Below are 15,821 nucleotides of genomic sequence, written 5' to 3'. Positions count from 1 at the left end.
GGGGGGCCCCTGGAGGCCCCAAGGGCACCTGTCCTCACTCCCATCCAGGCCGAGCCTCACCCAGACCTCTTCTCACTTCTTACCAGCTATTCACAGATGCCCAGCAGCTGCAGCCCCTGCAAGTGTACCAGGCACCCCTCAGTCTGGCCACTGTGCCTCACCAGGCCCTGGGCCGCACCCAGTCCTCACCTGCTGCTCCTGGGGGCATGAAGAGCCCCCCAGACCAGCCCACCAAGCACCTCTTCACCACAGGTAAGCCCCATCGTCACCTGTTACATGCTTTTACCATGCACCAGAGTCCTGTATGTGGCATCCAGGGCCGCTCAGACACCCTGGAGGGAGGGAAAGTGGGTCTTCATCTCTCTCTGCCCATGGTTTATTCATGGTAGTTACAATAGTTTTCTGCTCCTATGCACTGGGGGCAGCACTGTTTTCTGTGCCCCCTTACTGCAGGGTACTTGATTTTACACCATCGCCCCGCAAGATCCAGAGCCCTGGGTGGAGAGAATCACCTGTTTCTTTTGGGCCCTGCCCCTCTAGCTTCCTCTCCTGCTCCCTGTAAGGTTGACGGTGAGGCCTCAGTAGGTTCCAGAAGGCTCTTCTCCATGAAGTGGCCACATGCTAGACTCTGAGGGGGTACAGATTTAGCTGAGGATGATCCCGTCTCACCAATGGGGAGCAGCACGCAGGCTGGGAGGGATGAGGGAAGGGGGATATCGGAGGCAGTGTAGAAAACACAGTGGGCAAAGATCAAAACCAGTTAGGGGTGTGAAGAGAAGTCTTGCTGGACTTGAGAAGTTGGAGGCTTCTGACAGGAATATAAGGAAAGGAATTTCAAGAAAAGAGGAGAGAGGGCAGGTGATGTGTGTGTGTCGGGGGGCGGGGGGCGCGGTTGGGGGGTGGTCGGGCTGTGATGCTGGCTAACATTAGGGTCTGTGGCCCAGGCGTGGTCTACGACACATTCATGCTGAAGCACCAGTGCATGTGTGGGAACACGCATGTGCACCCTGAGCATGCTGGCCGCATCCAAAGCATTTGGTCCCGGCTGCAGGAGACTGGCCTGCTCAGCAAGTGTGAGGTGAGGGAGCCCCCTTTCTCCAGCCCCAGCTTCTGACTAGGCAGAACCTTGTCTCTCTTTCTCCGCTCCCCCTCTCCACAGTGAAACCTTTCTCACACCTGAGTCGTGTGGCCAGCCCTTCCCCCCAGGTCTGTCCCTTGAGACCTGTTTCCCTCCTGGTCCTGTGGAAAGGCCTAGAGTAGGGTCTCTGTGGGTCAGGGCATAGGTTCTCAAAATCCTTCAGATCTCTCAAGGATGGTTCTGTAGGCCCCAGGCTGTGGGCATCAGGAGCACTGAGCCTTCAGTGTCGCCCCTCTCACTGGCCTCTCCTGCCCTCCCCTGGCAGCGGATTCGGGGTCGCAAAGCCACACTGGACGAGATCCAGACAGTGCACTCTGAATACCACACCCTGCTCTATGGGACCAGCCCTCTCAACAGGCAGAAGCTAGACAGCAAGAAGCTGCTCGGTGAGCTGGCAGGACATGGGCCAGGACAGGTCTGAATGTCTAGGTGTGATAAGGTTATCAGGAAGATCACCTGGCTGGGGTTGGCACTGGTCCTGATAGACACATATACCACGTCCCATCCCTCCAGAGGGTGTCATTAACCTGGATGCAGCCTGAGCATGCTGGAGGGTGCTGTGCAGGAGGGCGGAAGTGATGGTGATGGGTGCTTTACTGCTCTTTCCAGTCTGTTATGATTTCCATCTGCTCCCAGAGGTAGGCTGTACCCCCAGAATGGGACACAGAGCTCCCACCTGGCCTGGGCTGCAGAGGCCTAGCCTGGGCCTAGATCAGAGCTTAGATCTGGGCTGAGCTCACTGCCCTTTGCAGAGCCTAGCTTGTAGCCTGGCAGTTGAGGCACCTTCTAGAGTAACTTTAGTCTTCTTCCTTCCAGGCCCTATCAGCCAGAAGATGTATGCCATGCTGCCTTGTGGGGGTATTGGGGTGAGTGGGGTGTGCTTCAGTGGGAGTGGATTGGTGGCTCTCCCAGCCCTGACTTCTCCCTTCCTGCTGGCTGGCTTCACTGCTGGCTTGCTGTTTGGTGCCCAACCCCAGTCTTGCCCTCCTACTGCCGTGGGTATGCTGAAGCTTGCTCTCCTGCCCCAACAGGTGGACAGTGACACTGTGTGGAACGAGATGCACTCCTCCAGTGCTGTGCGCATGGCGGTGGGCTGCCTGGTAGAGCTGGCCTTCAAGGTGGCCTCAGGAGAGCTCAAGGTGAGGGTCTCAGTGCTCCTTGGCTTGGTCCTGTGTCCTCAGGAGTAGAGATGGGAACAGCTGTGGCTTCCCAGTCAGTGAGGCACTGTCCTTTGTAATCTTAACTCTCAGGTGCCAAAGTGGGGAGAAGGTGACAACTCTGGGAACAGCTATGGGTTGAGGGGCATGAGAGGCTGAATGGACGACCAATGTTTGGTGCGCTTGTGGATGTCTACAGGGCAGAGACAGTGTCTGCTTGCCCAAAAGGCCTGTGGTTGGCATATGCATAGTGGCTTCTTAAATATGTATTTGTGTTTCTGATTTGCGTTCCCTTCTCTGCTTGGCTGTACTTCTCTTCTTCTGTATCCACTCTGTCTCTGGCCACCTCACTTCCCTGTCTTTTGCTCTGTCCCTCTGCCCTCACCTCTTCAGAATGGATTTGCCATCATCCGGCCCCCAGGACACCATGCTGAGGAGTCCACAGCCATGTGAGTGCCGTCCTGTCACCCCCTTGGCCCTTCCTATCCTTTGCTCAGGAAGTGAGTCCTAACCCAACTCTGAAGCTGACCTCCCTGCCTTCTTCTCCCCCCAACCCCCCAGGGGATTCTGCTTCTTCAACTCTGTAGCCATCACAGCTAAACTCCTGCAGCAGAAGTTGAACGTGGGCAAGGTTCTCATCGTGGACTGGGTAGGCAGTGGGATGGGGCACTGGGCAAGGGTGGGCAGAGCTGCGATGCGGGCAGCACAGGGCTCACTCCTCGGTCTCACATGCTGATGAACGACTAACCTCAGTCCTTCCTGTTGGACCATTAGTTTGGTCCTTAACGTTCCAGTAGGGCTCCTTCTTCTCCCTGAGAGACCCTAGAGCACTTTTAGCCCCTACCCACCTTGTCCTCTCCCTGGCAGCCTCAAGCAACCAAGGGATTTTCTCCCATGCACAGAAGGGACAGGGATGCCACCACGCTGCCAGAAGCTACTTTCCTTCCCCACCCCTTACTACTGGGGGGTCCTATGTGCCAGAAACCTACCTAGTACTCAATACATGGTGCCACCTCAAATAGAAAGAACTAGATGTCCATTTGTATAAATGAAGGTACTGTTGGAGACTTACTCAAGGTCTCTTAGCTGGAGATGCCACACTTCTGCTGTCATGAGTGCTTCTTAGACCCTGCCCTAATGGTGGAGTGAAAGGTACACACCACTCACTGTGCTGAGGAAGTCCCCGGGAGCAATCCTTAGTAAGGGTGGAAACTTTGAAGCCCAGTTTTGACTTAAAAATTCATATAACCAGGGGTGGTGGCACACATCTGTAATCCCAGCACTTGGGAGGCTGAGGCAGGAGGATAGTGAGTTTGGGGCCAGCCTGGGCTACATAGCAAGACTCTGTCTCAAAAAAACAAACCGGGGCTGGAGGATTGGCTCAAGTGGTAGAGTGCCTGGCTAGCAAGTACAAAGCCCCAAGTTCAAACCCCAGTATCACAAAAAAAATTTAATAAAACAGCCAACCAACAAATTCATGTAAATGTTGGGTCCTTATTTAGAATTTACTGTTTTTTAAGACCATAATGTTTTCCCCCAAACTTCAATGGAATGGGTTCTTCAGGAAGATAAACCACTTAACCCATGACTTTCTATAGCCTGTGCAGACCCTAGTTAGAGAAGTAGGGGGCAGGCAATCTCTTGTGAATGGAGCATAGATACCCCAGAGCCAGTGGTGGGCTCATGCCTAAAGCTCCCCATAGGGTGGGTTGGGGACAGGTGGCATTTTGACCTTTGGGTCAGAGCTTGGGCCATTTTCCCCAAGTTTCCCCTTCTCCCTGCCAGGACATTCACCACGGCAATGGCACCCAGCAAGCATTCTACAATGATCCCTCTGTGCTCTACATCTCTCTACATCGCTATGACAACGGGAACTTCTTTCCAGGCTCTGGGGCTCCTGAAGAGGTACAGCTCGTGGGCCTGCACTCAGGCCCTTCCGGGAGGTAGCTGACTGGGGCCCTGCAGGAATCCACGAAAGCCCATGTGGTGCTGGTCCCTGGGGCGTCTGAGGGCTCCTAGTGGGAGGACCTCACGGGTCTGACTGCCCCTCAGGCAGAACAGAGGTCAGTGGAGTGGGGCCTTGGAGGCGAGGGTGAGGGTAGGGCAATGTCTGGGATTGCCAGGCAGTGAGAATAACCCCCTCCGGTATCTTGGCCAGGTTGGTGGAGGGCCAGGCATGGGGTACAATGTGAACGTGGCATGGACAGGAGGTGTGGATCCCCCCATTGGAGATGTGGAGTACCTGACAGCCTTCAGGTGAGAACTGAGAAAGGGCCAAGGGTGGGTGGGAGTCCTGTGGCTCTGAGGTGGAAGAAGCAGCAGGCACTCAGTTCTGGGTGTGGGGGTTGCGGTCTCTGAGAGGAGAGTCTAATGGAGTGAGGCTGGGTTTGTCACCTGCTGGTGTCAGCTTGGGCCATCTCTTTGCAGGACAGTGGTGATGCCCATTGCCCACAAGTTCTCACCTGAAGTGGTCCTAGTCTCCGCTGGCTTTGATGCTGTTGAAGGACATCTGTCGCCACTGGGTGGCTATTCTGTCACCGCCAGATGTGAGTCTGCTGGGCATTTGAGGGAGGGAGTGGAACAGTGAGGTTGGAGTCAAGTGGGGATGGGGGACAGGGAGTAGACTGACACTGCAGGAGAAGGGGAGAGCAGGGGCAGGTCTAAGATTTGGAATCATCCTGCCAGCCCTTCGCATTTCTTCTGCCAGTAGGCAGAGGTGGTGTACTACAGGATGGAACTTCTGCTGGAGCTGTGGGGGTGGGGCTTGCTGATCCCTGATGTTCCAGAGATGCTCCTCGTATGACATGTGATTGGATTTCTTAGCCTGTCTCACGTTTTGTCCATGATGAAGCACTTAGCTCCACTGATGTATTTTATTATGGATACATTTGGGTTTAAATCTGCTGACTTTTTAATATTTTTTTCAGTACTGGAGTTTGAACTCAGCTTTGCACTTGCTAGGCAGATGCTCTACTTCTTGAACCATGCCCCCAGCTTTTTGCTTTAGTTATTTTTCAAACAGGATCTCACATTTATGCCCCATCGGGCCTGGACCACCATCCTCTTACTTGGAATGATAGGTGCACATTAGCATGCTCAGCTTTTTTATTGGTTGAGATGGGGTCTCCAGGACTTTTTACCCAGGCTGGCCTTGAACAGTGATCTTTTGGATCTCTGCCTCCCCAGCAGCTAGCATTAGGAGTATAAGCCACTTTGCCTGGCTAAATCTGCCATTTTATATTGTGCTATTTGGCACACTTCTTTTTCTTTTTTCTTTTTTGTAGGAACAGGGTTGGAACTCAGGGCTTTGCACTTGTACAGCAGGTGTTCTACCTCTTGAGCCACACCTCCAGTCCATTTTGCTCTGGTTATTTTGGAGATGGGGTGTCTGGAACTATTTGCGCAGGCTGACCTTGAAGGGCAATCCTCCTGATCTCAGCCTCCCAAGTAATTAGCATTACAGGCATGAGCCACTGGCAGCTGGCCTTCTTACTGCCTCTTGAGTTGATAGTATTTACCATATTATCCTTCTCTCTTCACCCATGTGCAAAGGTTTTGGCCACTTGACCAGGCAGCTGATGACGCTGGCAGGGGGCCGGGTGGTGCTGGCCTTGGAGGGAGGCCATGACTTGACCGCCATCTGTGATGCCTCAGAGGCCTGTGTCTCGGCTCTGCTCAGCGTGGAGGTGAGGGTAGCAGGCAGAGAGGTCGGGGAGCGGGGAGTGGGGATAAAGGGTCAGCAATGGGTATCTACTTCTCTGAGCCCAGTAGCACCAATGGCCAATTGGGAAGGTTTGCCTGGGTCCTGAGAATAATTGGCCAGGGAGGGCTTTCTGAGTAGGGTTCCTCCCCAAAGGCTGTGTATGGCCATCATGTGAGATGTCTGGCTCCATGGGGGCAGTTAGAGAGACTGGCATCTTCACCTCCCCATGCTCTACCCTAAGCCTGCTCTTCTTTCCCCTGCCAGCTGCAGCCCTTGGACGAGGCAGTCTTGCAGCAAAAGCCCAACATCAACGCAGTGGCCACATTAGAGAAAGTCATCGAGATCCAGAGTGCGTGGAACCAGGCAGAGGAGCTCAGTCCTCAGTCTGCCCAGGGGCAAAGCTTAGACTTTGGGGGAGCCAGGACTGGGGGGGTACAGACGGGGCTGTCTGCCCTTCTGACCCCTGCTGGTCCCTTTTCCACAGGCAAGCATTGGAGCTGTGTGCAGAGGTTTGCTGCTGGTCTGGGTCGCTCCCTGCGGGAAGCCCAGGCAGGTGAGACTGAGGAGGCTGAGACTGTGAGCGCCATGGCCTTGCTGTCAGTGGGGGCTGAGCAGGCCCAGGCTGCTGCAGCCCGAGAGAACAGCCCCAGGTAAATTCCCTGTCTCCTGCTTTCTGCCTCTGGCCTGATGTGTTGTCCCCTGCTCAGTGCTGTCCCTATGCTTGTCCCACAGGCCGGCAGAGGAGCCTATGGAGCAGGAGCCTGCCCTGTGACACCCTGGCCCCATCCCTCTGGGCTTCATCATTGTGATTTTGTTTATTTTTTCTATTAAAAACAAAAAGTCACACATTCAACAACGTGTGCCGTGTGGGTCTCTCAGCCTTGTCCCTTTTGCTCCTCTAAGCTGTCTCAGGCTCCCCTGCTATATGGCCCACATCTCAGCTGTAGAAGTTTGCTCTCTCTTTAGGAAGTAGGGGTGCACTGTCCAGCCCCTCTCCCATGTTATATATTACATGCACTGCATTCTGTCCTTTTCCATCATGGAGCCTGGGCCAGCTCAAGGTGAGCACTGAGGCCCATATAGTACCCTCCAGTTCTGGGCCCCTCTGAATGAGATGGGAACAGTAAGCCAGTGCCTTGGCTTCAGCTGACTTAGGGGAAATGCCTTAATTTCAGCCTTCCCCTCTCCAGTCCCAGGGGAGGATCCACTGTCTAAGATGCAGACTAGTGGGAAGGTGGGCTCCCACGCTGGGCTTCTGCACCTCTTCCCCTCTGTTGTCCCCACCATCTCTGCAGAACCTTTTCTTTGGCCTCAGCACCCACCACAGGATGTGGGCCTTAGGTCTTTGGCCGGAGCTGTCCAGCTTCACATTCCTAGAAGGAGCCCCAGAAGCAGGGCTGCTCTCCATCTCACTCTGTTGATGTTCCTGCCCTCTGCTAGCACAGCCAGAGGAGGGGGAGAAGGTGGTCCTTACAGGAGGTTTCCAGGCTGGTCTTGCTGTTCAGGACCGTATTTCTCCCAGTCACCCAGCATGCTGCAAGCAGAAGGGTCAGGGCTCACTCCCCTGAGCCTGTTGCTTTGAAGCCTTGGGATGGTGAGAGATGATTCTAGAATGCACAGGGCCAGAACCCAGAAACCCAGGAGCTGACCCTCTGCAGGCGTGTCCCTTCCTCTGAGTTCCCTCTGCTGGCTACTAGCAAAGGGAGCCAAGACTAGGAGGGGCTGGGTGCTGCCTCCCCCCTTTGCCAGAGCCCTCTGTGTCCAGGGACTGGGGCCCACAGGCTTGCAGGGACTGCTGTCTAGCCTGTAGGAAACCAAAGATGGGAAGTGGCTCCTAGGGGGCCAGCCCTTCCTCCCTCCTCCTCCCCAATACCACATACACTTTCTCCCACCCCCGGGCCCACCAGTCTGTTTACATATATATTTATTATCCTGATGGGGGGCCTGAGCAGGGTTGAGGAAGCCTGGGGAGGGGCAGGAGTCCCACCACAAGTTCGCTGTGTGCTTGCATGTTGTGTTCTGGATCCTCTGGGGGACAGGGCTGGGGCTAGGCCCGGTGTACCAGGCCTCTTCGCACTGAGCTGTAGGCTCCAGGCCCCTGATCCCCACACCCCTGACACTCCCTGTGGCTGGTCTGGTTCTCATGTAAACCCTCTCCTCACTTTGTCTCCCTGGATATGAATTTCAGTTAAGTATTTTGTAACCCGTTACACTGTGTGTCCTTGTATAAATAAACTTGTTTCTGGCAGTGCCTTCTGGGGCTAATGTCTCTGTTCTCTGGGTTCCCAAATGGAGTAGAAGTTCTCATCTCCCTTCTTAGCCAAAAAAACTGCCTTTTCTTCATCCTGAGACTGGAAGCCAATTTGGGAAACCAGAAGCCATGTGGGAGATCTCTGGCCTGTAGGTGGAAGATAAGATTCTGCTGAATGTAGCTGTAGCATCTCATGGTACCTCTTCAGAGGCCTCAAGAAGTGTTGGGGGACTGCAGGGGACAAGGACTGAGAGGTTTCAGCTGATTTTACAGTGCTCCCCGTCCCCAGAAACAGTACTGGAGGGAGCTCCACTTGTGCACATGTAGGCAAGATCAGTGGAGATGTGTGCATAGGAAAGAAACGAATACATTAGATTCAAGGGCTTTATTGGGGCCCTCTTGAGCCATCCTTCACAGTGTTGCAGGAACCTACAGGTCTTGTTGCTTTTACTCTTTGGGGACTTGGTAGCCTCCTTGGTAGACAGAAGGCTCTTCTTCAGGGCTAAGACCAGGTGATAGGAGAAAAATGAAATTCAGAGAGCAGGGCCTGCTTGGGGGGCTGGGAGGGGATGGGGCTGCCTGCCAGAGTGTGAAGGTCAAGGAGTGTTGGCCTCTGGAGAGGGAAGTGGCAGAAGGCGTGAGAAGTCAGGAAGAGCGGATAGGTGGTGTTTCCTGGGCACTGAATGTGTGCACCACCCAGGGCACAAGGGCCAGAACTAGGCATGGCCAGAGAGTATACTTGAGGAAGTTAAAGATGTAGAAAAGGCTGATCTGAGGGGGGTTGCCCAGCCAGTCCAGGGGGCCCAGCAGACCCATGGCCAGCACAAGGCAGGCTATCTTTTGGCCATTTCCTAGGTGTGCCCTCCGAATCTGGGCATAGCAGGGAGAGTGCAGGGCGATGCCCAGACCCAGGGCAGCTCCTGAGTCACGACTCAGAGAGGCAAAGGGCCGGCTATCCAGGTGTACCCACTCAGGCCGCTCACACCACTTGGAGGCTAGGTTGATGGACCTATAGGGATAGAGAGTCCTTGCCAGGAGAGACAAATGCAGAAGACCATGAGCTTTTCTGCATCTGCCCTTGTGCTGTGACCCCAGGAGGGTTATAGATCCTTTTTAACCACAGTGAACCAGAGATTCACTAACTAGGTCCAAATTTGGTAGGATAGGTCTCAGCCTGCCCAGGCTTCAAAGTGGGACTTACCAAGAAAGATCCAGGCCCAGCGTAAACAGGGTCCAATAGATGAGGCTGGCACCCAGCATAAGGGCCAGGGCAGTCAACCCATAGAAGCTTAGTTCTCTCTCCATGGGCACCCGGGGGGCCATCAGCCAGCCCAGGACAGCACCTAGGAGAGTTGGGAGCTACAGCAGATTCAAAAAGTCTGAGGAAATGACCTCCCTACCCCGAGCTGCAGTGCAGTGTGAATAGACATAAGACAAAGGGGGGCCTAGGGTTGGTTCTGCAGAAACTGGGATGGGGCGATCCCACTGCCAAAGGTACCCTCTTGGTCCACCCTGTTGCCCCAGCTGCTCACCAGTTATTAGGCCAGCCAACACCTGGTGAGGGAAATGTGCTAAGAGGAAGATCCGGGACATGCCGACCGCCAGTAGGAAAGTGCAATAAGCCAGGCTAGGCATCACCCTTACCCAGCGGCTAGAAAGAAGAGAGGCAAATGGCTCAAGGGGTGTCCAGCACCCCTTGGCACCCAAGCACTTTATAGTTTCACCAGAGTCCCTAGAACTCAGCTCCCAGGCTGCCATGCTGAGGGGTCTTTGGGTCCAGGGTGCCATCACCCCTGCTCCTATTGGTGGGCAATGCAAGGGCATACCTTCGGGCGTGAGTGGCCACCTGGGAAGAGAGAGCTGTCATTATGGGCCAGAGAGCTGCTCCTGTGATCATGCAGTGTCCAGAAGGGCTGCCTGCCGGAAAATCCAGAAGCTCATGGTGAGGATGGAGGCAGATTCCAGATGCCCCTGGTAAACCCTCCACATGGCTGCCTCCCCCAGCTGAGAAGAGAACTTCCCCAGCCCTTGCCCATTATACTTTCTGGTCTGAGGCCTTTTCCATCCCTATCCAAGGCCACCGCTTTCAGGCTTCTGCCTTGCCCTGTGTCTGGCTCTATCCTATTACTAAGTGGATAGCTGGCACCTAGTATGGGTGTCCTCCCAGAATTCGACCTGGAATTCCTGGGGTTTCTTTGTTTTCTGGCCAGACTGAGGGTCTGGGCCTCTGTTGGGCCACCCAGGCTGAAGTGTGCTCCAAAACGCTCACCAGAACCTTAACCACACTGGGAAAGGGAGGAGGCTGGAGGTTTCCCACCTGGACCAGTTTCACAGGAAGAGGGGAACTGGTGAACCTGGGCTGGAGCCTGGCTGTAGTACCCAGACTCGTGGACCCACCAAAAGGGCCTGTCTCCAAACAGAAACCTGGAAGAGAAAAGATACAAGGTGACATGACAAGCACACACTGCACTCTGCCAGGAGGATGGATGAGGCAGAAGGACAGTAGAAGGACACCTGGGAGGACTCTGTAGGGCCTGAAAAGTGAAATCAGGGACTCAGATTCTGGCCATTACTTTGCTGTGGTTTTCTACCCAGGAAGAGGAAAAAGTGCAGTTTTAAAACTGATAAGGAAGCCAGGCACCAGTCGCTCACATCTGTAATCCTAGCTACTTAGGAGGCAGAGATCTGGAAGATCACAGTTCAAAGTCAACTCAGGAAAATAGTTCCTGAGACCCTACCTAAAAAATGCTCAGCACAAAAAAGGACTGGCAGAGAGGCTCAAGTGGTAGAGTGCCTGCCTAGCAAGCATGAGGCCCTGAGTTCAAATCCAGTACCACACAAAAAAAAAGGGATACAGAGGTAAGAGATTGTGTGTGTGCATGTGCATGTGCACACTCTGGGATATTTTGATGCCCCATTCTTACCCCTCCCCCTGCAGGACCAGCTCTTCTCAAAGAGCGCTGGACCTGGCCTTCTACCTCTCCCTGTCCACCCTGCTACTCCCCATCAACATGTTCCCAATTCCAACAAGAATTATCCCCACCTGACTTAGGTGAGTTTCATGTTTGAAAATGGGGGTAGGAAATAGACAGAGGAGCCTGAAAAATAAGGAAGACAAAAAAAATTTAAGCTCCCTTAGCCTAGCAGGTGCTTGGTTGGGTTCTGGAAAACCACACATGGAAGAGGCTGACACAAATAGTGTTGGAGGAGATTCAGAAGGAGGGACTTGCCTTTCTTCACCAAAACCAGCCTCATGCCCATCATGTACTGTGAACATTCTTAGAAAATGAATAGGAGGCCAGGCATGGTGGTGCATGCCTATAATCCCACTCAGAAGACTGAGGCAGGAGGATCACAAATTTGAGGCCAGCTTAAGCTACATAGTGAGACCCTATCTCAACCAAACCAAAACAAAACAGAGAAGAAAAAGAAAATGAATAGGGGCTTTGTCATTGGATTAGGAGTGTTCACTGACTGGAATCTGGCCCTTGGGGGAATAAACTACAGAGATGTTTACATAGATTCTGAGGGAGGAGAGCACAGAGCAAACGGCAATTAGGCAAGAAGGAAATGATTAGACAACTCCTTTTCCATTTACAGCAGGGATGAAACCTTACAGAGAAGACCAGAAGGAAAGGGAATTTTGTTTTTCGAAAGTCATTCCAGCTCATTCAGAGTCTCCTATGAACTTTCCTTCCTTTCCCAAGGTCGGGAACTGGGCAACAGAGCCAAATGAAGGGAGGTGAAGCTACATACTTAGCTCTTTTCTAGTCTCCAAAGAGAGAGAAAGAGAACAGGTGGCACAAAGTGATAAGCTCCAAGGGTTGCAAGGCCTCCAACCACTTGTCTGGGATTCCTAGCTTCTAATTCTCAGTGTGAAGAGCCCACTAGTGAATGAAGAGGAAAGAAGTGAAAGTGTTCCCAGAAGGCAGTGCTTTTCTAACTTCACGGTGCACAGGAACCACACAGGGACCTTATTAAAATACAGATTCTGATCCAAGAGGTCTAGCCTGGGGCTGAGATGCTCCATTTCTAGCAAGCTTTCAAGTGCAGCCTATGTTGTTGGAGCATGGACCAGGGAGGGACCACACCTGAACTTGCATGGCAGTTAGTGTGATGCCTGGCGCAAAGCATGCTGCCTTTTTTTTTTTGGTGGGGGGAGGGGTTTGAACTCAGAGCCTTGCACTTGCTAAGAAGGCCCTCTACCACTTGAGCCATTCCACCAACCCCACAAAGCATGCTTCTTAACAATTATGCCAAGTGAATGAATACATGAGGTAAGTTGAGAAGTAGGACTTTGTTACTTACATCACTACATCACTACAGATGCTTGTTTTTAATTTTTTTTTTTTTTTTGGAGGGGGTAGTACTGGAGTTTGAACTCAGGGCCGCGCTTGCTAGGCAGGAACTGTACCACTTGAGTCATGCCCCCAGAGTTTCTAAATCAGTAGGTTTGAGGTGGAGATGGGGTATTTGCAGTTTAAACACGCCCCTTAGGTGATTTCTCTGATCAGGCCAGTTTGGAGAAAACTGGTCTAATGAATAGTATGGATGCAGTCTGAGCCCAAGGTGAAAAGATGCTCAAAGGAGAAAATGAGTGGATATAGGGTAGGGGTGGGACACCTGCTAAGAAAGACCAGGGCCTTTGGGGGATGGGGGACCAGGATGCCCAAGGGTTTCCCTTCGCTGTCTCACCACTTGAAGACGAGGTTGAGCCACTCAGTGATGAAGCTGATCCAGAGAACCGCGATGCCCACACGGCGTGAGGCATAGTAGGCCGCCGGGAAGTAGAACAGAAAGAGGTTCTTGGGGTCGCCCAGAAAGGTGACCCAAAGCCACACGTTCTCCAGCCAAGGCAGGCGGTTCTGCAGCGCTTCGGCCATCGCGATGCCCGCGCCCAGCGTGGACTCCATGGCGATCAGGGGCCGTAAGGGCCAGGGTCTTCTCTAGGGAGGAAGCCGAGGAGTCCTGGCGACAACAAAGATGCTATCCGTAGCCCTCCAAAGCCCACCTTTCCGAGCCCAAAGCCCCGCCCACCCCACCAGGGGTTGACTCCAAGTCCCGCCCACCGCCCCGCCCCCGGCAGTCCCAGGCACGCGCGAGTCCCGCCTGTTGCAGGTACTGTTTCCTCCGGCGCCCTCCCCGTGTCTTCCTTTCTACTGGGCAGCGCAGGGGACAAACCTTTGCGAAGGCGTTTCCTAAGGACCCCACGTGGCTGCTGTTGCCGGCACGTGGACAGCCAGCGTAGTGGAGAAACCCACTGCTGTTCCGGGTCAGGGGACGGGTTAACCCTCGAGCGAACGGATTCAGCTGCTGCAAAGGAGGATGTGTAATCTCCAGGGCCAAGATTCCTTCCAGATCGGACCTCTCTTCTCTACTACCATCCCCCTCCCCCCGCCCCAATCGGAGTCGTGCTGGAGAGAAGGCTTACGAACACCGCCCTCCTTCAGGGAACTGAAGTGGGACCCTAAATTTGCACATATTCCTAACCCGTCCATGCCTTCTTGCTTGGCTCAAGACCCTCCCACCCTAATTCAACCGCTGTTGATTTGGACGCTGACAGATAAAACCTCTCGATTTTGAGACGTCTTCCTTGAAGAAGCGAATTCTTACGTGTGGCTGTCTTATAGCTTTGCTCCCCACCCCTTCCATCCTCTTGCTATCCAAAACGCGGCTGGAGAGATAAAGCAAAAGATGGTTATGGTGTTGGTATGGGAAGAGGAAGGCACACACCCACGACAAAATTTTTGAATAATTTGGATGGACACACACAGAAAATAGAAATGTGACCTGTTCTAAACCATGCCCACATAGAGACAGAGGTCAGGTGGGAGGAGGAGACCGTTCAAGTGATTCCTGGAGCAATTTTATTCTTGAAGAGTTTTTTGATGAGTGGATGGAAATGAAGATGTAAATTTGGGTTCTTGGAAAGCGATTTCACTAATTAAGGTGTTGGGGGAGGGAAGCTGGATGTAAATCTCAGTTCACTTTTTTTTGTGTGTGGGAGGCAGTACTGGGGTTTGAACTCAGGGTCTACTCACTTACCAGGCAGGCGCTCTACCACTTGAGCCACTCCACCAGCCCTTTTCTGACTGAGTGTTTTTCCAAGATACAGTCTCATGAACTATTTGCCCTGGCTGGCTTCAACTTGAATCCACCTGATCTCTGCTTCCTAAGTAACTAGGATTACAGACGACCCACCAGCACCCAGCTCTGTTCACTCTCTTGCTAAATGTTTTTCAATTGCTTTGAGGAGAAATCCTAAATTTCTCACCGAAGTCTTTCTACCCAGTCTTTCTACTTGCAGTCCTCCTGCTTCAGCCTCCCAGGTAATGGGATTACAGTCTTGTGCCATAGCCTTTATCCTTGAAATTCTGCCCAGATTCCAGTCTCAACCTTCACCATCCTTTCTCCACACCCTGGGGATCAAACTCAGGCCCCAGCACATGCTAGGCAAGCTCTCTACCACTGAGCTGTAAGGTACTGCTGAATAAAGACCATGCCACGTGTGGAAAAGAAAGATTTATTGGAACCAGACCGCAGAACTGTCACTCGGGTTCAGAGTGAATCGGCTTGGCTGAAATGAGTAGTGGGCTTTATAGGACAGGCCAAGCCATGGGGGAGGGAGAGAGTCTCTGGTCTCCGATTATCTATGATCACCAGATGGAACAGGTCAACATGCCTGGCTAGTCGAGTAACTGGAAGTTCCTGAGTTGTTTTGCAAGCTGAGAAACAATCAGGCAGGGAAACAAGCAGGGGAGAGACAAGCGGTCATAAATCAGGGGGTCTGGTTTTGGTGCTAGCCTTGGGACCTTCCGTCTGCCCCAAGAATGTCAGGGACCTAACATGAGCTATATCCCCAAACTCTGCTTTACAGTTTTTTTTTTTTTTTGCCTACTTTATGTTTGTTGAAATTGCCAAGGTCTTTTTTTTTGGCATTTTCAAGAAAGAGGTCGTTGCACATGCAATTCCCTATATCTAGCCATCTTCTTGTCCTGATGATCCCTCAGATCCTCCTGTCTTTTCCAGAATTTCAGTTGCCTGGATTTCAGTCCACAGCAGTATGAAAATACTAAATGGAAAATCCAGAACTAATTCATAAGATTTAAACTGCATGCAGTTCTATATAGTGTCATAAGCCTAGGATGTGAATCATCCCTTAGTCCAGGGTATCCATGCAATCAATACATGCTACATACTTCTTAGTCACAATAGTAGATGTCTTGAGTATCAGGTCAACTGTCTTGGTATCTCAGTGCTTGTGTTCAAGTAACTCTTATTTTACTTAATAATGGCCCCAAACTCAGGAATTCTTTCTTTCTTTTTCTTGGTGGGACTGGGGTTTTAACTCAGTGCTCTGTGCTTGCAAAGCAGGCATTCTACCACTTGAGCTACATCTCTGGTCCATTTTGCTCTGGTTATTTCTGGGGTCTCACAACTATTTGCCCAGGGTGGCCTTAAACCATGATCCTCCTGATCTCAGCCTCCCAAGTGGCTAGGATTACAAGCATGAGCCACTGGTGCCTGGCTTGTTCTCTTTTTATTAGTATTTGTTAATATCTTTCTGTGCCT

At 52.5% G+C, this 15,821-nt stretch overlaps 2 protein-coding genes across 9 annotated transcripts in view; one reads left to right on the top strand and one right to left on the bottom strand.

The window, feature by feature from the left end:
• Hdac5 (histone deacetylase 5) overlaps positions 1-6,854 on the top strand; it is a 37,377-nt gene extending 30,523 nt beyond the window's left edge. For 5 of the 7 annotated variants that reach the window (XM_074045540.1, XM_074045544.1, XM_074045543.1 and 2 more), the window contains 14 exons: positions 87-252; positions 945-1,078; positions 1,404-1,524; positions 1,955-2,004; positions 2,170-2,277; positions 2,689-2,744; positions 2,857-2,944; positions 4,081-4,200; positions 4,454-4,551; positions 4,723-4,841; positions 5,848-5,981; positions 6,263-6,347; positions 6,483-6,648; positions 6,731-6,854. In XM_074045540.1, the coding sequence (XP_073901641.1) occupies positions 87-252; positions 945-1,078; positions 1,404-1,524; positions 1,955-2,004; positions 2,170-2,277; positions 2,689-2,744; positions 2,857-2,944; positions 4,081-4,200; positions 4,454-4,551; positions 4,723-4,841; positions 5,848-5,981; positions 6,263-6,347; positions 6,483-6,648; positions 6,731-6,770 (1,485 nt within the window). In that variant the 3' untranslated portion in view covers positions 6,771-6,854. The remainder of the gene's footprint in view (positions 1-86; positions 253-944; positions 1,079-1,403; positions 1,525-1,954; positions 2,005-2,169; positions 2,278-2,688; positions 2,745-2,856; positions 2,945-4,080; positions 4,201-4,453; positions 4,552-4,722; positions 4,842-5,847; positions 5,982-6,262; positions 6,348-6,482; positions 6,649-6,730) is intronic. The other 2 variants (XM_074045546.1, XM_074045545.1) reach the window with 1 other exon arrangement.
• Positions 6,855-8,619: 1,765 nt separating this feature from the next.
• Positions 8,620-13,388, bottom strand: G6pc3 (glucose-6-phosphatase catalytic subunit 3). Of its 2 annotated transcripts, XM_020168448.2 has the most exons (7): positions 13,372-13,388; positions 12,945-13,217; positions 10,567-10,673; positions 10,076-10,166; positions 9,782-9,900; positions 9,451-9,592; positions 8,620-9,258 (listed from the first exon to the last, which is right to left on the bottom strand). In XM_020168448.2, the coding sequence occupies exons 2-7, from the start codon at positions 13,160-13,162 to the stop codon at positions 8,895-8,897; spliced, it is 1,041 nt and encodes a 346-aa protein (XP_020024037.1). In that variant the 5' UTR covers positions 13,163-13,217; positions 13,372-13,388; the 3' UTR covers positions 8,620-8,894. The 2 variants fall into 2 exon arrangements, with proteins under 2 accessions (XP_020024037.1, XP_020024038.1); XM_020168449.2 differs by lacking the exons at positions 9,782-9,900; positions 13,372-13,388 and having other exon boundaries at positions 9,087-9,258; positions 12,945-13,302.
• Between the last annotated feature and the right edge of the window lie 2,433 nt (positions 13,389-15,821).

Source organism: Castor canadensis, chromosome 11 (assembly GCF_047511655.1).
Source record: "Castor canadensis chromosome 11, mCasCan1.hap1v2, whole genome shotgun sequence".
In the NCBI taxonomy this organism is placed as follows: Eukaryota; Metazoa; Chordata; class Mammalia; order Rodentia; family Castoridae; genus Castor; species Castor canadensis.
The sequence above is the reverse complement of the archived record's forward strand: the minus strand, read 5'-3'. Positions and strand labels throughout refer to the sequence as shown.